The sequence below is a fragment of the Ursus americanus genome, chromosome 11 (assembly GCF_024610735.1).
Source record: "Ursus americanus isolate L20-20 chromosome 11, mUrsAme1.1.p, whole genome shotgun sequence".
NCBI lineage: Eukaryota > Metazoa > Chordata > Mammalia > Carnivora > Ursidae > Ursus > Ursus americanus.
Window position 1 is genome coordinate 43,571,359 of NC_142137.1, and position 21,677 is coordinate 43,593,035.

At 40.9% G+C, this 21,677-nt stretch overlaps 2 protein-coding genes across 2 annotated transcripts in view; both read right to left on the reverse strand.

The window, feature by feature from the left end:
• ARHGAP18 (Rho GTPase activating protein 18) overlaps positions 1-15,830 on the reverse strand; it is a 189,293-nt gene extending 173,463 nt beyond the window's left edge. Inside the window, exon 1 of the mRNA XM_087865480.1 lies at positions 15,749-15,830. Coding sequence (XP_087721606.1) covers positions 15,749-15,792 — 44 coding nt within the window. The 5' untranslated portion in view covers positions 15,793-15,830. The remainder of the gene's footprint in view (positions 1-15,748) is intronic.
• Positions 15,831-15,916: 86 nt separating this feature from the next.
• The window catches only part of TMEM244 (transmembrane protein 244), a 72,457-nt gene continuing 66,696 nt past the window's right edge, over positions 15,917-21,677 (reverse strand). The window contains 1 exon segment of the mRNA XM_045805621.2: positions 15,917-16,116. Coding sequence (XP_045661577.2) covers positions 15,917-16,116 — 200 coding nt within the window.

Sequence of the window (21,677 nt, forward strand, 5' to 3'; positions counted from 1 at the left end):
CTGAATAGTTCATTCTTTGTCTTTACCCTTGTAATTTCTCTCCTTTGTTTCCTACCTTGTGCTTCCTTCTGCCTCACCAGGCTCTGCAACTCCTCAAAGAAAGCACAGATGATCAAGAGAAACAAACAAAAAAATTGGTGATATTAATATTCAGGCTAATAATTAATAGTTAAAAATATAAATTGAATTAATAGAGGCCAAAGTCTAGAAGTTTCATGACCCCACAAAAGACATCTAGATATAAATGTGTACCCTTCCTGTTCATTTTCTTTGTGCTCTGCATAATGTCACAAGCCTGTGTTCCTGGTAACATATTGTAATGTCCAAAATAGCATAGAAACTCATTTTATAGAGCTCACAGGAGTAGTCCTCGACATACCGACTTTTTCAGATATTCAGTTTAATTTAATTTTGCCACAGTAGAGCTAGAGTTACTTAATCGAAATAATGCCAGATCGGTTTGGTTAATGTTCTGCTAAAAATAAAGACCTGGCTTTCTATTAGATTATCAAAATTCTACTCCAAATTGGAGATAAGGCAGAGTTTTATGCTGTCAAGATATCGGGTCAGGTGTTCCTTCTGTTAGTTATCGGTAGTCTGAAATCCGCAATGATTCACTTCAGAAAATAAATACTACCGCAATTAGAATGTGTCCTGTAAATGTCTTCTATCTCTTTTGTTCTTGTGCGCCATCTAGTGTTCTGTAAGGGAAGATTCAGCTTAATTTTCATCCTTGCTGAGAAGATGAAAGCCCTAGCGTAGAAAGAGACCATCTAGTCCAAAACCCAGCTCTCATTTTCTGTATGAGGCATTCACTACTTTATGGAGATGAAACACATAATTTCTGATTATATTTATATTTATATCTATATAAATGCCAGGTTTTATATATATATATATATATATATAACATTCTATATTTATATATATATAACATTCTATATTTATATATATATAAACATTCTATATTTATATATATAAACATTCTATATTTATATATATAAACATTCTATATTTATATATATATAAACATTCTATATTTATATATATATAAACATTCTATATTTATATATATAAATTCAATTTTATTCTAGAAGAGTGGGGGACATTCTCCATAATACCCTGTTGACTGACTTTACTGTTCATAATCATATTAACAGTTTTAGTGGCACAGACCTGAGAAATACACAATATTCAGAATAGAAACTTAAGTATTACATTGGCTTTGGAGACAAAAAAAACTCTGATTTGGGGAAGGTTATACACTTCACTCAGACTCAGTTCCATCATCTGTAAAATGTACATCATTGTATCTATCTATCATCATCATCATATCTCAGGGGGTTATTATGGACAAAGAAAAATAGTTGAAGTCCCTAGTAGAGTTTATGATTCGTGGAAATAGTCAATTAGTGGCAGCCATTTTTTAAAGACTGTATTTATTTGAGAGAGAGAGAGAAAGAGGAGCAGAGGGAGAGGGACAAGCAGACTGTGCTAAGCAGAGAGCCTGGTGAGGGCTCCATCCCACCCACCCTGAGATCATGACCTGAGCTGAAATCAAGAGTCAGACAATTAATTGAGCCACCCAGGTGCCCCCAACTGGCAGCCATTTTTAATATTGTAGAAGTATCCCTATAAAATGGGGTTCTCAGAAGCCAATATTGGGTTGAATCAGCACCCATCCTGGCAAATCAAATCTGGATCTACACAGTAACGAGAGGGTCCTTTCTCCTAGCACGCCTCCTCCCGCAGTACACCCGATACAGTGTAATATGTGAGAGTAGTGGGTCTAGTGTTCAGGCAGGTAGAGACCCCACCTTCACCTATCAGCCAAGTGACTTCAGGCTTTCCACCTGACCTCTCTGTGCTAACGTTTCAACATCTGTCATATAGGGATGATGATGACTCCTGTCGCATTGGTTTTTTTGTGAGGACTGAATGTATTGCTATATGCCCCTGGCATACAGCAAGTGCTATATTATTTCTGTTAAGTATGAGCTATACTTTAAAGCAAAATAAAATAAGTCATTTACTTGGTAGGGTGCTAATAACACTGTTATAGAACGGATATTTAACTAAACTTAATTTTCAAGAAAAAGATTAATACAGAGGCTGATTTCCTTCATCTGAAATAACCAGGAACACTTCTATATTTTAGGTGCTCCCAACATATGTTGTTTAAAAGGGTCATCTTCTTGAAAGATCTATTTGATAGAAGGATTTCTGGGTTGGGTTTTTTTTTTTTTTTGGCTGTTTTTGAAGGCTTTGTCTTAAATAATAATTATTATCCCCAATTTCTTTCTCTATGCAATATATTACACCAAATGCTTGTGGTAATTGTGTCCCTCAATCCCCAGTACAATGCTTCCAGGAGGAAGGACATGACCATTTTCCAGACTATACTGATGAGGAACTAAAGCCTCTAGAGAAATTTCGTAACTTACCCAAGTTTATAGAGCTGGTGTGTATGGAAAACAAACAAAACAAAAAAACCCAACCAGAATCACAATCCAGAATGGGGAATATTTATAACTACTATGTAAAACAGCCTTTCTACTTAGAAATGGTTGAAACTGGTTTCTGTAAATACTTCAAAGTGAAATAATCCCCAGATCCTAAAACAAATTGTTTCGCTTCTCTAAGTCTCCATTTTCCTCACATACAAGATGACAGGGATTAGATCAGGTGGTCCAAAATACTAGAAACACCAAAATTTAAAGAACATATTTTTACTTCATACATCTGGCTGGTGAATCTAGAAATTTATTTAAAATTTGAAAATACATCTACTTATGATTTTTCTGTTGCATTCTCTAATTGGTGTTCTAAAAGTTATCAGTTATTGATATCGGTTCAGCAAAAGTTTAAATTTGATTTTATCTAATTCAGAATTCAGAAAGCATATCTGTTCTTATGCATATAGCATATTAACTCTATATTTAGTCATTTTAATAACACCCAAAATTTCTATAAGCCCAGAATTTAAAAACACCAATTATCCCACATGGTCTGACTTGTTAAAATTACAATGAATTAAATCTACATGAAAGATATAAAATATGATAAAAATTGTTGATTTCACATATACTCTTGTTTTAATTTTTTAATAATTTTTTATGTTATGTTAGGTTAGTCACCATACAGCATATCCTTAGTTTTTGATGTAGTGTTCCATGATTCATTATTTGCGTATAACACCCAGTGCACCATGCAATATGTGCCCTCCTTACTACCCACCACCAGCCTATCCCAATGCCCCACCCCCCTTCCCTCTGAAGCCCTCAGTTTGTTTCCCAGGGTCTATAGTCTCTCGTGGTTCATTCCCCCTTCTCTTTACCCCTCCCTTCATTCTTCCTTTCCTTCTCCTCCCGATCGTCCTGCTATTTCTTATGTTCCATAAATGAGTGAAACCATATAATGGTCTTTCTCTGCTTGACTTATTTCACTTATACTCTTGTTTTATAGTAAATGTTTAATGGTAAAAATGTCACCTCTTTAATCATTGGCCAGTCTCAATTTATTTGGGTAAACACAAAACAATGGGGAAATCTGCCACAAGTCAACCTGAATATTAGAAGAAAACATTACCTGTTGGCATTTTGTTTTTATTTTCAAGTCAGCCAAACATTTATGATAAAAAGAAAGAAAATATATATTCGTGAAACCTTACATTCTTCATTTATTTGTAACACTTTTTTTAAGTAAGCTCTACGCCCAATGTGCAGCTTCAACTCACAGCCCCAAGATCAAGAGTCACGTGTTCTACTAACTGAGCCAGCCCTGCGCCCTGAAACATTACATTCTTTAACACTCAATTAATACATACTCAATAATTAGAATGGGGCTACTTGCTAGTATAATACTGACATAATAGACGTCACTAAACTCAGTCTAAGCCCCCCATAAATTATCCCATACAGCCAAGCGTATTCAATGGCCTGGCCAAGCATGTGAAATAGATAATGGGTCAAAAGAAAAGGGAACTGAGCCCATGACAAAGTAACAGGTTACTGTAGTAACTATATTTGGTGTAGAAGGAAGGAAGAGGGCTCCCCCCCAACCCCCCGTCCCTGACCACCACTGTGAGCTCCACGGTCTTTCCCATAATACTATTTGCATGCTCTTCACAGCACTCATAACTCTGACATGTTGATTCATGGTGTCTCTTTCCCACCAAAATTCAGGTTCCCTGACATCAGGAATCATCCTGTCTTCTCACTCCTGTGTCCTAGTGCCTCCATAGTGCCCGGCCCATTAAAGATGCTCAAAACACAGTTACTGAGTAATGAATGAAAGCAAGCAAGTGGTTAAACAATGACCTTCTGTTTCTGATTTTTTTTTTTATCCCTTGCTATTAGTTGTTGTCCTTTCTATGGTTCCACCCATTCTAAGCAATTTCCTCTTGCCTTGGTTAACAACTAGACCTTCGTCTGAACACCCTTCGTAGCCAAGGACAGCCAGGCATTGTTTAGTGCTGAGCTGTCGGCAACAGCCTGCTCCTGAGCTCTGGGGATGCCTACGCTCAAAGGACACAACTTGCCTTCTGGTGAGAGACACTTCAGGATGCTTCCCCCTCTCCTCGTGAGACTTCGTTCTCAGGCGTTGCTCACAGACTAGATGCTCTCATTCAGCAGCGAGAACTTTGCATCTCCAGCGTGTCTAGAGTGACAAGGTTCTGTACGTGTGAGGAGACATGCATCTTAGAAGCTTCATCTTTCATTAAGGGACGCACATCATCGCCACCATTCTGACCCGTGACTTGGATAAGGTGTCCTCCTGCACTGGGTCATTGCTTTCTGACAGGCCTACATCCCATAGACAAGCCTACATCCAACCCACAGCTACCTGTAGACACTCTGCTCCGCCCCCGGCCCCCTCAAATCTGTAGTGGTTCTGGCAAGGCCCACACCCAAGCCGCACATGAAGGCACCAGGCTGACCACTGGGCCTTTCCAGGCTCCATTACCCTCTAGTTACTTCCACCTGGAAGTAGATCCCATGTTGCCAAGCCTGAGGAGAGAGCGGTGACTGCAGCGGGCCGCAGGTGCTTTATGCTCTAGCATGGTTTGTAAGGCCAACCTTCACTCATGCTTTGGGAGTTAGGAAGCATAAGCTGCACAAAGCTTCAGATCCCTTCCAATGGAGGCATAAACAATCAGACAAATGGTAGCCTTGTTGGTATCACAGACGTATCATCGGGGACCTGGGTGTGTTATACTCTCTTAGCCTGGCCACGTCCTGTTATCTCCTAAATTGCATTTGACGTCACTTGAATCAAGCCCTTTTTTATTTTGGCAACCTAGATAAGCCAGAAACCCATGTCCACGGCAGAGCAGACCTACAGACCTTCCAGAGCTCTATGGGAGAAGACCATACATACCCTGTGCACAGACACTAGAGGACCTAAGAAGCTTTTTCAATCACAGATTCCTCATCAATCTTCACAGAAAATGTTGATTCAGGAAAACAGAAGTGGAGCCGGAGAATCTGTACTCTTTCAAAGTTTATTCTCCACCCCCACTTCCACCTAACCACTCAAGCATCCCCTCACTGTATCTGAAGAATATTCATCTTGGGAACCCACTGACGGACCTAAACCGCACTCCTATGAGCAACTCAAAAAGCAACAATAACCAAGTCATTTTATGTTCAGAACAAGGGGAGCTCGCATCATTCACTCACTCATTTGTGCATCAGGCACCGTGCTAAGTGTGTTCGGGGAAATCAAGGTGAATAAGATACAGTTCCCGTGGGCAGGGCCAACTGCACTACTGTGGGGTCCAGGACAAAATAACAATGCAGAGCCCCTTGTTCAAAAAGTATTAGGCATTTCAGGACAGTGACAGCAGAGCATTAAACCAGGCATAGGTCCCATCTGAATGTGGGCAAAGCATATTCATACTGGGAACCCATGGACCTATGGGGCATTCCAAACAGCAATGCAGAAAACAACAGGAAGTACTTCATTTGGCTCTCAAAACCAGAGCTCTCAGCTATGCTTATGACACGGGCCTTGCCTGTAAGGGAGGAATCTAGAACATTCCCACCTGAGAAATGACATTCAAACAGGCAAAATTGATGAGATAACCAAAAGACACTTATCATTACGAAAGAGTCTCCATTTCAATCAATTCTTCTAGTTGAATAACTAGTCCTAACACTTCCAATGAGGGAGCTTAAAATAACCACAGAATAATGAATTACCATTCTCCATTACTTTGGGGTTTTCCTGGGTGCTACCACTTTCTAGAAGCTATAAAAATTAACACATAGGAATAAAAGCCCCTCTTTGTAGAGCGGACAGAGGCATAAGCAAGTGATATCCATGAAAAGGAAAAAAATAACAAGTCTTCAATTCTACTTAGCTCACAATACCTTCCTAATATCCTTTCTAATCTTCTAAGGAAATGCAAAAAAAAAAAAAAAAAAAAAAAAGTGAGAAATTTTCATTCAAGACAGCTTGAAACTTGAATTAATCCAAATGCACTAAATAAATGAGCTCTTCCATACTTTAGAACATTATTCTTGTTAAGCCATTTGTCAAACTCATATTCTGACATTTCATGTGAGTAACCATCATGATTTCATGGTACAGAATTATGTAGTTTAAGACGTTGACGTCTGTTATGTTGTATGGATTTGGGGATCTAAAAACTCAAATCTTGGTATTTATTCCTATCCTTTTAAGGCCAAAGAGAGGGGAGAAGAGAGTACAGACCAAAAGCATGACCAAAATGCTTGTCTCTTTATAAACACAGCACTTAAGGGTTCTTTGTATGGCTCATGATGGTCGAGGTTACTAGGTTAGCTGCTTAAGTACCAAAGACTTGGTTTTTCTACATTTACTATGTCGCGGTTGCTTTGCCTTATTTGCATTCTGACATAACACTCGGCTTCAGAACATTACAAATAGCAATCAACAAAATTAAAAGGAACACAGCTTTATAGCATGCTGAAATTGTGGTCGAGGGGAAACAAGTTCTCTGAGCAAAAGGCACCTGTAGAGCAACAGGGCTCTGTATTGTTTCAAAAACACCTACCCAGATGTGAAAGAATGTCTCCTCCCTGCACACAGGGGAGAAGAGTCAGGAAAGACGACCTCTCGCGCCATCTCTAGCAGGCACTTGTACATTTCCACTTGCCGTCGGGAACCCAGAGGTGATGGAATAGGAGCTGGTCAGGCCCCTATTCAAAATAAAACCTCACATTCAAGCAAAGAGGAAAAGGGAATCATCACGTACCGATTTAAAATTAGTTTTACTCAGCGAAAGAAAATTTACGAAGGAACATATCAAGTTTGCTAAGGAAAAGAAAAACTTATCTGCCAAATTGAACACAGTGTACTTTTTGGACTTTTTTTTTTTGAAGTCCACTGATAAATGTAATGTACGTACATGAAACCAGATTCCAGTTTAGTTTTTCTTAAAACGGAGAATATAATGAACTCTGTATCTCACGGTTATTTTAAACGTATTAGTCAGAACATCTTCTACTCACCTTACTCAGCAAAGCCGTATGAGAGTTTCAAAAGTATGTCGACTAAGTTTTCTTCAGAATCATTCTTTTTAAGATACAGACCAATGCTGGGGATTCTGACTTGGTAAGTCTAGGGCAAGACCCATGCATGTTTTGTTTTGCTCTTTTAAATAAAATGTTTTTAAATTCGCTAGGTGATTCAGAGACGCAAAGAGCTAAGTCTCAGAACCATTGTTCTAAACTAATGGTTCTCAAAGTGTGGCCTCCGGACCAGAAGCATCAGCAACATTTGGGAACTTGTTTGTAAGGCCCTTTCTGGATCACCACCCAAACCTACTGAATTAGGACGAGGGGCACACGCTGCAGTTTAACAAGCCTTCCAGGTGATTCTGATTCATGCTCGAGTTTGAAAATAGCTGTTTAATTCAAAACTGAGGCCAAATTCATTTGTCTTATAATTACTAAAACAAAGCAAACAGACCTTTCAAGCAGATTTTTACGGTTTCCTTATTCAACACGCAAATCAAAATAAATCTCAGAAATTTATTTCTCCCTAAAAGGACCTAACAGCTGCTACCTTGGACACGTTTCTATAAGCAATCACTCTGGCCACCTTGAGCTCAGCCTCCAGCTCCTTCCCTGGGTTACGACAGAGGTCAGCAAACTTTTGCTATAAAGACCCAGATAGTAAATGTTTTCAGCCCATCAGGCCATATGGTCTCTGTCACAGCCACTCAGCTCTGCCATTCACAATGCATAAAAGATGGGTGTGGCTGTGTTCCAATAAAACTTTATTTACAAAAACAGCTGTCAGGCCAGATTTGGCCCAAAGGTTACAGTTGGCTGACCCCTGAGTTTAAGAAAAATTGGCAGACTAGTTGGGGGAGGGGAGGTGTGGAGAGGAATGAAAGTTACCATCCCTTACCCATGAGTGCACATTCTCCCATGAGCACAAACTTATCCAATCTGGAAGCTGCTTCCAGGTGAAGGAGAACAGACTACAAAGAAAAGGAGAGAAAGAAAAAGTGGTGTGTCTCATTTATTCACTTATAACTTATTCACATAGAAATACTAATTAGGTGCATTCTATGTGCCTGGAAACAAACATCAAAGCCCTATCCCCATAAACCCAAGTCCAACAGAAGAAAAAATAAAAATTAGAAACAATGCCATGTGATACAGCCAGACAATGAAATATTATTCAGTGCTCCAAAGAATGAGCTATTATGTCATGAAAAGGCAATGGGAAAACAAATGCATGTTACTAAATGAATGAAGCCAATCTGGAAAGACTACATACTGTGGGATTCTAACTATAGGGCATTGTGGAAAGGGCAAAATGATGGAGACAGTAAACAGATCAGTGTTGCCAGGGATTAGGGGAAAGGGTGGATGAATCCACAGAGCATAGAGGACTTTTAGGTCAGTGAAACTACTGCGTGAGACACTATACTGGGAGACACATGCATTATAGGATTTGTCCAAATCCATAGAATGTAGGAAACCAAGAGTAAACCCTAAAGTAAACTATGGACCCTGGGTGGTGACAATGTGTCAATGTAGGTTCAGCAATTGTAACAAATGTCCTACTCTGGTGAGGGATGTTGATAATGGGAGAGACTATGCCTGGGTGGGGGCAGGAAGTACATGAGAAATGTCCACAATGATCTTCTCAATTTTGTTTCGAATTTAGAAGTGTCCAAAAAAAAAAAAAAAATCCATTAAAAAAACAATATTCCCAATACACAGAGTGAAAAAGAGATCTGATAGGACTATTAATAGAAGGATAATAGAATGTAAAAATAATGCCAGTGAGACATCTGATTCTATACTGTTGTGCCAATCATGACAGTTTTATTCCATTAAAGTCACACTACCTGACCATTAATTCACGGACCTCCCGCTCATGGTTTCAGGATTAAGGGAACTAATTGCATAATGAGCCCACGGGGCTAAAGAAAGAAGCCTTGTCCAAAGACAGGCCAAATTCTGTCATAACAGTAATAATGACTCCAAACAGCATCCCCCTTTTCTCCCATCATGGCCTCTCTCTTTGTAGGTGTCTTGCCATGAGGCTGTACATTCATAGAGGGCAAGTCCATATTCTATTCCTCCTTGTATCTTCAAGAACTAACGCAGTATCCAACACATGGAAAGCACACAATAAAAATTGTATAATAACATGAAATGAATAAATTGCCACTTATTGAGTGGCCACTAAAAAAAAAATGCTTTAAAATTGATCAAATTGCTCTGGGAATATAGAAGTGATGACTGGCAAGCCCGAAGAAGCTAGGAAACAGCACTAGGTCTGGACCTCCAGGAATGAATGGCATTACGCCACTTGGAGAACAAGGAGAAACATATTCCAGGTAGAGGAAACGACAGGTGCAGAGGCAAAAAGCTCGAGATTAAACATTCAGGAAACAAAGACAAAATCAACACAGCTGCACCATCGGGTAAAATGATGAGAAAAAGAATGAGATTTTTTTTAAAAAAGAAAATGAACGCAAATTGAGATGTGCCTTATGTCTGAGAAGTTCGGAGATTATCCAAACATATGGCATTGTACCATATAATCTGGAAACTGTCATGATCAAACACGTAAAAGTAAAAACCCCAATAAATCACTCTCACTGTAGCACAGAGGCCCAAATAGAGGAGTCCGGCAGGAACATGCTAATGGACCCAATGAAATAGTTGACTACCAAAACAGTGACCAGTAGGATGGATGGGGAAAAAATATTGAGAGGCTTTTCTGAATTTGCATAGATATTCTTTCCTATTAGATGGGGAAGAAAAAGCTAAGGAAGATTTCTCCCCTTTTCCATTTGGGAGACTTTAGAATAGGTGAGACTCTTACCGGAGTCAGGAAACAGAGCCGGAGAAGCAAGCAAGCTTAGAATACAAAGATAGACGTTACTCTGTTGCAGATATGCTGAACTTCAGATATTTGGGGAAAGATAAAGTGTAGCCTCAAGTTTTTAATAGTGTAACTTATATGAAACCACTCTGAAAGCTTGAAAACAAAGTGCAAACTACTAACACTTTTAACAGTAACCAATATATGATGGGTCTGTAAAATGTAAAGCATGTTGAAACCAGAGTAAGAGGTGAAATGGTCACATTTTTAAGAAGCCATAGAAGACTACTGCCAGACTGCCTCCTTACCAGGAAGTCCTCTGGAAAGCGAAGGCCTATCAACAAAAACTTAGAGAAATAAATGTTTGGTCCCCTTAGCCACAAGATTACCCTTGGTCCAGGTCATAGCAGGCCAGGCTTACCACTCACTGGGCTACCATTAGTGAAAAGATTCCAGAAACAGCCAAAGAGTTCTAGTATCCACATCTTCTCAAAAGCAGGGACATGAATAGCACAACTTACATCTAAGATCAAAGGGTCAAATTCAGGCTTCCAAACCCCAAGGTATGCCTTGGTATTGATTTGGGACATGGGAGGGGATGGTTTGTTTTTTACAGTTATTTATTTGAGAGAGAGTGAACATGGGGGAAGGGTAGAAAGGGGGGGAGGGAGGGAGGGAGGAAGGGAGGGAAAGAGATTCTCCAGCAGACTCTCCACTGAGTGCAGAGCCCAACGCTGGGCTCAATCTCATAACCCTGAGATCACTATTTGAGCAGAAACCAAGAATCAGATGCTTAACCAACTGAGCCACCCAGGCACCCTGGAAGGGGATGGTTTATTAAGACAGCATTCACCACAGATCATAGGGCACCAGCATCTGGAGTACAGTGAAATATTTAATGAAAAAGGAAGGGACTGACTCTATGGCACATAAACTGTTTCATTCAGACTTAGGGCAGATATTTTCTAGTTTATTTAAACCTAAAGATATTTTATCAGAATATCCAGAATAAACCAGTTTTCTAAAAATAATATATTGGCTTCCAAAAAGATTCACATGATAGATACCAAAAATATTACATGTAAAATTGAGTGGTAAAATTGTGGAGTATTTCATTTCTTTTGGGAATAGGTCCCTGTATTTTCTAAGTTTTCTATAGGACAGCTACCGAAAATATTACCGGGATTAAGCTTGGGTGGTAGGATTATGATTTAATATCTTTGGGGACATTCTTGTGTATTTTTTAGGTTTTCTATAACAAATACATTACTTCCGTAGTCAGAAATAAACTGTAATTTTGCAGAGGAAAGAAAGTCTATTCATGCCGGCTTCCACCTCTACACCGCCTTAGGTCAAGTTACTGACATCTCCAGTCTGCAACACATCTTCCAGCTTTCTCTCTGGCCCTACCGTGCCTTCTCCAGTTAGGAGCCATAGTTCTCCTCTAAAATGTAGAGTCCTCCTTCGTGGCACTTAAAGAATTCATTCTCTACAAGACCCATGCACCTGGCCCTGGCCTAGCCCTCTGATCTTATCTAATTGACCCCTCCCCCCACACCTGTGCCTAATTCCTACCCACCCCCACCCCCCTCCACCACCACACCTTTCCCTAACCCTCTCCCTGCCCCCATGCCTTTCTCCGCCCAGTCACACTGCTTTACATCTGTCTCTAGAACAAACCAAGCAACCTGGAACAGGTCTGTGGGCTTCACCTCCATACTGGTCCCAAATCAAATATTGTCTCTTCAGAGAGGGCTTCCCTCATTCCATACTATTTCTTGGTCTGCTCTTCACAGCTCTTACAAGGACCTGATATCATTTTATTTACGGTCTGCCTCCCCATTTGAACCACCATCCTCTCCCACCATACTGTAAGTCTCTTGAGAACAGGAACCTTATTCATCTTGTTCAAACATCTGCCCTGAATATCACCACAGAGCTCGTCACATAGCTGCACAATGACCTTTTGGTAAGGGGTGGGGGGTTACCAGCTGGCAAGATTTTTTCTGCACATTGCCTTCAAGTTTATTTTCTGTGGTGTTTGAGAAAGTGATTAAGAGTGCACGTTTTCTTTCTCAGCACACCATGACGTCACCATTGCTAGATTGTGTGATGTACTGAGGTAGAAGCAGAAAACGAGGATTTAGTTATGTTTGTTCTTTCATATGCTTTTACTGGGGGCTACTTGGAACTGCACTAAGAGATTCACCAGGTTAATTCTGCAATGGCTTACTTTTTTTTTTTTAAACATGTGATATAACCAAGACATTCAAACATGATAATGCAAGAAACTTCACGATAAAGGAGGGAGTGGAATGTAGATACCCATATGTTCAAAAAAATGCAGATATTCAGATTCTAACTGGGTTTGTACTCTTATCTTCCCATTGCTGAGCTATTCAGCAGAAAACAAGGTCACAGAGAACCAAAACCAGGCTTACCCTCAAACCTTAGGATGCCTTTGTAGTCCCAAATTAAGTTCCTATCAGTGACAATTTGAAAGTTGCTGGCTAGGCTAAAAGTGAACTATGCCCTTGAAAAAGACCCAGAATCCCTGGGATTTTTGGACATAAATATATCAAATCTAGAAGTAGTTCGATGTCTGGCTCCTTGCCTAGACTCCAGTTAGTACTTGAGAATTTCTAGTTCTGTGCAGGTACAGTTCTTTTCTTTAAATTGCTAGAACCAAAGCTAAGAGTTGTCCTAAATAATGGAAAACTCATTTATTAAATCAAAAGCAGTCAGTGACTGGCACCTTTCATGCCCTACAAAGATACTTGATTAGCTCTTTTTAGAGCGCCACAAAAAAATATGATGGAAGGGATAGCTGAGAAAGTTCTATAGAATTATTAAAACACACACATTTCTGATCCCATGGCTCCTCTATTGAAAATATGTGGGATTTATCCTGATCTAGGTTTTGAGAATCAACACATTGCAGCTGAACTGGGTTCGAATCTGAAGCACTACGTGGGCCTGTCTCCAAAACAGCAGCAGAAACAGAGAAGCAGACAGAAGTTCATACTTAATGACGGAAAAGACTGGAAAACATACCTATTAGAAGTTCTAGTACTATTTGATTGTTTAGAGGAAAAATGAACTTCATTTTATTTCAAGTGTTCCCTTCACAGACTGAGGGAGTTTGTGAAATCCCACCTGTGTTCTGACATGGAAGAGACATGAGCAGCAGGTAGTGAGACTGAGACAGGCTAGTAACAGACAAAGGATGGGATGGCCCCATCACCTTTCCAACTCTTCTAAAGGGAAACAAAGAGTTGCCCTGGAATCCTCATCATGTGTCATGATTGGATGACAGGGGAGAGAGGAGAAGGAACCGAACGGCCTACCTAATATCCAAATGTAGAATAACTTTTTTTTTTTCCTGTTTTCTTCTCCTTCCAACTGATCATTAAGACACCCTTCTAGGTGATGGCTGATAGTTCTCAGTATTAGAACAAACTTTGTGTCTAAGTAGAACCAGAATGATCACTGCTAATTAGGAGAGGAAAAAAAGCACCTCTCAGAAAACATTCCACAGAAAGAGACCAAGAATGAGCAAAGGCAGGCCTCTGATGACAGTTTTTCTCAGTAAAATCCCGAGTCTTTTGGAGCTTCTGAAAAGGGTGCTTCTTCTGTTAAGTCCACTGAGGGACACCTGGATTGGTGCTCAGCTGGTATGAACCTGTAAAAGCCAGAGGCCGGACTATTAACCTCAGCGTCCCTGGGCAGCTTTTGTCCTGCCACAGGTCAGCTGAGAGTTCAGAACTCTGGGGTGTCGGAATGTATAGAGCCAGGATATTTACACCAGAAAAGGGAGGAAGGAATGGATTTCTCCCAGTTCCCAGGCTAGCAAAGCGACTTTAAAGAATTTTGTCCCTTCTGTAGAACAAAGCCTGCTGAACTCAAGGCAGTTGGTTCCAGTCCCTACAAAATAAACTAGAAATAGGAACTTTTAGGTCTGGGCCAACTTGATCCCTCACCCTTTCTTTCTAGAGGTTGTTTACTTATTCGTAGGGAGGGCATCACAAACACCTGTTATGCTAAAAAAAAGGCTTTAGGGGAGGAATGGAATGGGTGAAATAGGTGAAGGAGATTAAGACACTTATCGTGATGAGCACGGAGTCCTGTGTAGAATTGTTGAATCACTATATTGTACACCTGAAACTAATACAGCCCTGTGTGTCAATCCTATTTGAACGTAAAAACTTAGTGACTAAACATCAACCCTCCCCAAACAAATAAATAGGCCTTAAAAAGCAATAATCTGTCCAGAAATTCTAACTTTTTTCCACTCAAGTATTTCCACGAAGCACTTCCTTATCGTTTTTCTTCCTCTATCCCTACAAGATCAGTATCTTTTTCAGTTTGGGTCTTTTGCTGTCTTAGAGAAATAACAGTGTTTTCAAAGGAGTTGTTATTAATAACTTTATCTTTAAATTGAGGAAATTAATAGCGAATTCGAAAGACAACATTTTTCTGCGCCATTTGATTACAAGCGCTGAATGTTAGGGCATACGTGTAGACCTCCTCTTAATAGGTTGGGGTTTACTTGCAGAAGTGATCCTTTCTCTCAAAACCTCCCTCTGAATTAACAGTAATGGAACCTGGAGCCACTACTACAGGACATTTGGGACAGTTTCTTTAGTAGTGCAGAGTTCGCATTTATCTGAACGCTCTGTGTTCTGAAAGCCTCTTGTTTACGTGAAGATCCATCTGAAGACGTTGACGCCAGCTTTCATCAGAAATATTAATTGCAACCACGAAGCCGAGTTACAGGTTTTTTACTTTTTAGCTGATGCTTCTCTAGAGAAGCTATCCTGCTCAAGACCCAAAGGATGTGAGGGGTGCTAGTTTTTTTTTTTTTTCCTTTAAATTTGTGGACTCCTATTGATCTCTCAGGAGTAAACCCTGAACATTTGTTTTGTTTTTACAAATAACTAGATACCTGTAGTACGAACGTTTTCTTTCTAGTCAGCTGAACTTCCATGTTGAGCAAGGTTGGTGTTGAATTTTAATATTATTCTCTCTTGGCTGGAAGTAAAATTAAAATCATTTTGAAAAGGCTGCCAATTATGATATCCATTTGCCTATAGGGCATAAAGTATGTTTCCTTAGAATACACCAGGAATTTTCTAGTGCTTTTAACCTCGTCTTGTAAAGAGAGACCAAATTTTACCAAGCAGGTCGGGGACAGGGCTAAGAATAACAGGTAAGAACACGAATGCTTATTTCAACTTCATCCTGCAAGGGTTTTTAAATCACACAAGAAGTCCTGTTTCTCAGTCTTCGTTAAAAGCAAACTTGCAATGTGAAAACAAGGCTAACAGTTACAAAATCTTGCCTAGCTGTGGGTTTCAGAGCTAGCAAAAGCCCTGAGAAAGAGAAGAGCATGCAAAGGAGCCCTCCTTACCTGAAGTGAAAGCAGTACACCAGCTTCGTTACTACTGTAACCATCTTTCCCAAGTCGAAGAGCCGGGAACGCCGGAGTGACAAGAAGTGAAGAAGGAAGCCGAGGTTGGAGCTGCTGCAAGAATCTTCCCAGGCTCCTTTCTCTCGTGACACACCTCCTGTCTCTGGCTCAGAACACCAGCGGCTCGCACTCGCCCTTCACGCTTACCCACAAGCCTGTCCTATCTGCTCCATCATCCAGCAGCTGCGAGAAGCACCCGGCTGAAGCGTGCACACCGGGGGTGCTGAGCACGAGCCCCGCGCCGACCAGGTGGAGCGCCGCCCGGGGAGCCCGGGAAACCCGAGGCTGCGCGGCCGCAGCTGACGATCCTAAAGGCGCACGTTACTGGGCAGAGAGCAGCTTTCCAGGAACGAGGACCAGCTGCGGCACAGCCCCGGCGCTTCCCGGAGCCCAGGGCAAGCCCGAGCTCGCGGGGAGCTCAGGAAGCGGCCGGCTACTGAGCATGCTCGGCTCTCCCGGCGCGGCGAGGGCCTTTCAACCGGTCACTTCTCTTCCTGATTTGAGAAAGGGAGAATGGAGAAGTGTGCGGAGGGTGAGATTTAGGGGAGGTGATTTCTTCAACGTGGAGATGACCTTCTCCCAGCCCCCAATCCCAACCGAAAAAAAAAAAAAAAAAAAGGAGAAAAGACATTGCATTACAATTAGCAAATATTGATTGATAGGGTTGATAGAGGTGTTTGGAAGCTATCAGTGCTGTTTAGTCTTTCTCTCAGCACAATTAAGTTGTCTCTGGGGTCAAGTATGTAGTGTAGGCAGTGAAAGGATTTTCATCCTAGAAAATCACTATCAGCCAAAGATTCGGTATGAAATTGCCTATATTTGAAAGTCTGAGTAAGCAATGTGTCATGAGTCAGTTGATAGCTACACAATGAAATCCACCTAAAGACAATGACCTTCTTAAGAAAAACATTTTATAAGGTGTGCAATTTTTGAGATTTAAATGTTAATTTCTATCATAATAACTTACGTTTTGAAGTTTAAATCTTTCAGATGGCAAGCTTTAGATACCAGGGAATGTTGCTTATTCAGGACTGTAAACCCAGATCCTTTATGAGGGCTTGGTAAATGACAAGTACTCCGTAAATGCTTGCAAGAGAATGAGTTGTGGGTTGATCTGTAAATGGCACAGGAAAGCTGAAGTTCTTGAATTTGGTATGAACTCTTGACCTTCTCAGCTTTGTGTTTTGGGCTGGCCAAGTATTTGAAAATAGGAATACACTTAACATTTGTCGTGTAAGTGTCCAATATATAAGCAAATAAGTTTTTAAATATGATTTTCCTTTTCATGTTGTTGTTTTGTGTGTGTCCCTTTTTCGTCTCTTTGCAGTCCACTAAGATAACTCTTTGGCAAGCTGAGCCAAACCCAGAGGATGTTCTCTCTGCTACTGTTGAAACCAGGGACATTGACTCTCCATGGTTTGCAGATAACAGAATTATTTCATTTTGAAAAACTTCAAGCCAGTCATTTCTGCCAAGTCCGTGGAGGGTGAATCCAAGAGGCGCTCAGGGCAGAAAGCTGGGCCTGTGAGAATCCATACAGAACACATGCCTGAGCTGAGAGTCAGGTGTTTCTCAAATCCTTACCAGGTGTTGCCTTGGCCCATTGATCCAATCCCTTAGGCAGGAAAATTCTCTCTCTCTACTCCCCCTTCCTCCGTCCTTTGACCACCTTCTAATCTCCAGTTTGGTGTCTCCTGAGTGCTTCTGGAGTCCAGAACTTTTCCTAGCTCCCCTCCCCAGTGCCTCTCCAGTGCATACTTTTATAACCACACTTCCTGCATTGTCCTCAGCTAAATCATGCCTCACCGACCACCAGCTGTGAATTCTTTGAGGACTGAGACAGTGCTGGCTGTTTGCGTCTATACAATTGTGTACATTTGCACAATTACTGGTTTTCACATGCTTTCAGATTAGTTGAGGCACCATAGGGAGTCCTTCTAATTGTACTGATCAATTACAAAATTGGTGGTGTTAATTTAGGGACATTTCCTAGAAGTGATTCCAGAAGGAAAAATAATTTTTTTAATCAAGTCAAAGATTTCATAGCTGGAAAGGAAGATATAGGCCTATTTGTGCAGACCTGATAAATACAGATAACTAGGCTAGATTGGTCTTTAACATCTGCTTCTCTATCCCAAATAGAAATAGAGGTGGAGGCACATCTGCCCTTACCATGGGTCCTATGGACACACACATTTCATTTCATAGCAAAGACTCCTTATACCATCTCCCTCATTAACATCCTACATTTTTTCTCTTTGTTATTCATCATTTTGCAGTGAATCTCCTTCTCAAAAGCTTTCCAACCAGTCACTCTGTTTTAAGCTCTTACTCTCCAATTCTTTTTCCATACTTCCCCTAGATTCTCTTCCTAAAATTCCTTCATCATTACAGTGAGCTTTGTTGGGTGTCTTGGTGAGTCCTCCCAAGTTTCTCCTAGTAGATCCCCAATTACGATTATTTATTCATCCATCAAATAGTCCATTTGCCCAATAATACCTTGACTGGTCTAACTAGTCTAGTTTCCCACACCTTCACCATTCATTGGTTAAGGGGCTGGTATGTGACCCAATTTTAACTCATAAAGAGGCTAAGAAAGTTTGCAACAGGCACCAGGAAGGTTCTCCTTTTCTTATAAGTGAGAATTATGGAAAACCAATATGTCTCATTTTTAAGCAGGTACACATGCAGCCCCTAATGCTACTGGAACCATCTTTCCACCTGGAAAAGATCATACTTGTAAAGAACTAACATTGTACATAAGCGAAAAGCAGAGATGGAAAACCCAGGTCCATGGTGACTATCACTGAATTGATCCACCTACCTAAATGCCTTCCTACCTCCCCTCTTGGAATGTGAGCCCGTGAAATCTGTTTAAAGGCACTTTAAACATTCAAAAGCCTCCTGCCTGAGATGAGCTTTTTTTTTTTTTTTCAATTTCTTATTCAAAATGCTAGAATGATTATGAAATAACTAAGTTTCTTAGCACAGCATTTGAGAATGTTCTCCTGGCTCCTTTGCGTTTGTACATTTGTTTCCCATTATTTTCTGTTAGCGTTTTACATCTTAGCCGCGCCGGGCTACTTGCTATAATCATGTCATTTGCTATCCCATAGCGCGGCCTGTCTTCGTCCTGCATTTTCTTCTACCCAAATCCAACTCTTCATTTAAGGTCCAGATTAAAACATACTTTCTCTGAAGTGGGTTTTCAGAATTAATATTTCAACCTTCTATATTTCCGTACATGTTGCTTGTACCTCTGTGTGTAAGTTTGGGTTCCCCAAGAAGCCGAGCCAAAATGGGATTAAATGTGCAACAACTTTATTAAGGAAAATGTCTGAAAAAACAAAATGGGGAGAGAGCTGGGCAAGGCTGGGAGCCATCAGACTAGAATCGAGTCTGAGTGAAGGAGAGAGAAGGAAGGAAGGAAGCTGGATGCAGTGTCGTTTGATGGAAATTCAGTGAGGCTGTTGAATCCTCAAGCCAAAGTCTTCCATTGGAAGCTTCCAGCTTCTCCCGGAAATGAGCAGCTTTAGTACCACTGCTGCTGTCAGTGGTTGCCTAGAAGAAGCCTGTGTGATAGGTGGCTTCAGCAAAACAGCTGTGTGACTGTCAGGGGCATAGGAGCTGTGGCCGTAGTCAGCTATGCTCCCTGCAGATGGAAGGGTAGCAGGTACTTTCCCATGCGGCCATGCTTCTCATTTATCCCCTATTCAATCTTGTCCTACATTCTATTTTCATACAGATGAGGCTCTTCTTTACTAGATTACAGACTCCTTAAGGGTAAGAATTGGGTCCATCTTTGTCCCATTGTATGTTTCAAATAGTAGGATCCCAGCAGATTCTTACTCTGTTACTTGAGCTGAATTCTAGAATATATGGCCTCAAATTTCTGTATTAATAACTCCTTACAAAAGTAATAGGGAGTGGGGCACCTGCGTGGCTCAGTTGGTTAAGCATCTGCCTTTAGCTCAGGTTATGATCTTGGGGTCCTGGGATCGAGCCCCGCATCTAGCTCCCTGCTCAGTAGAGAGTCTGCTTCTCCTTCTCCTTCTGCCTCTGCCCCCCTCTAGTGCTCTCTCTCTCTCTCAAATAAAAAAAAAACCCTAAAAAGTAATAGGGAGAATGCCCCCCTAAAGTCCATAAGAACTTGCTTCCAGAAGATATCAAATACTATTCCATGATTAATATTTTTAAAAAGAACGAACAGTCTCAGTCCCCTGGCTACTAAACCCTGCAGGTCAAGGAGTCTCCACATAGAAGTCCTACTCTGAAACTTCAGGGTCCATGAGGCGGTGAAGTTGAGTACTGGCCGATGAATGCCCCATTTTGTACAAACTCAATCCCCAAGGCCAATGGATTCCTGAACTTTTGGGTTAAATTTATAATGCAGTTGGGATCTTGACTGGGAAAATAAATTTCTCTGGCATGCTACACTTTGTACTATTTCCTCAGCATTCATTTTTAGGTCGTATGAGAATGGATCTTTCAGGTACTTTTCCAGATAAAAATAAGTTAAAAATGATTTCCTAAGAGGGGAAAAGAGATTAGAAAAATCTGTGATTACTTAAGGTCATTAAGTATTATTATTAAGCAAAGAGGAAAAACATGTAAATATAGGTATCTTGGCATATTATTGCATTCCATTATAAATACTTTTCTATGTATCATTGTTAATTAAGGGCTAAATGGTTAAGATAATATAATAATAATTTATTATTGATTTTTATTTATGGTCGATAATAATAATCGTATACGTCAAGGTCTCGTAAGGAGACAGAAACCTCAATAATTTGAAAAGAGAGAGCTTAATATAAAGAATTATTATTGATTAAAAAAAAAACTAAAAGGGAGTGAAGAGAACTCTAAAGAATACCCTGTAGGAGCCCAGGGCAGGCTGCCCCAAGATGGGCCACTTTGGAATAAAGATTATTTGGAGTTAAAAGTAAACAAAACAGGGCACCTGGGTGGCTCAATTGGTTAAGCGACTGCGTTCGGCTCAGGTCATGATCCTGGAGTTCCAGGTTTGAGTCTCACATTGGCTCCCTGCTTAGCAGGGAGTCTGCTTCTCCCTCTGACCCTTCCCCCCCATGCTCTCTCTCTCTTTCTCTCAACTAAATAAATAAAATCTTTAAAAAAAAAAAGTAATCAAAACCCTTCAGACGCAGGAAAAGCTCTCACCTCCACCATAACTGCCTACATTTACATAGGAAAGGAGAGTCCCAGCAGGAATAGAGCTATTAACAGAAACTCCCCTTTACCTAAGAAACTTATCTGCCTAATAGGACACCTTATTTTTCTAAATACCTCCTTTCACCTTCCTGCTAATGAGCTTTCTCCTCTTTGTGTCCTCAAACCTGCCCCCCCCCCCCACCCTTTTAGCTCATATAAGCTTCCTGTTGTCTGCCTTTGGAATTTCGTGTCTGTGTGGATTCCCCATACGTACACCTATTAAATGTGATTTTCTCCTGTTAATCTGTCTCATGTCAATTTGATTCTAAGTCCAGCTAGAAGGACCGTAGGCAGAGGAACATTTTCCACCCTAACAACTCCTAGGCTGAGGGAGTGCCCAAGGAAGGAGGCCCTCCCCAAACCTGGGACCCAGCCCTCTTTGGGATAGTTATTGCCCACTGGATGGTAGAGAAGTTTGCGGGGTTTCCCAGGCCAGAGCTTGTCCACAATCAGCAAGCTGCGGCTGGCAGGCATGAGCTGTAGGGGCTGGTACTCCCAAGCTGGAAGCTTCCTGCAGCAGTGCGAATGGGCTAAGGCTAGTTTAGCAATCCAGCATTGCCCGCTGGGATCCTGATGAGACTTTGCCGTTGAGCAAAGCTAGACAAATACCAGCTGGACTTACCAGAAAAGTCACCTG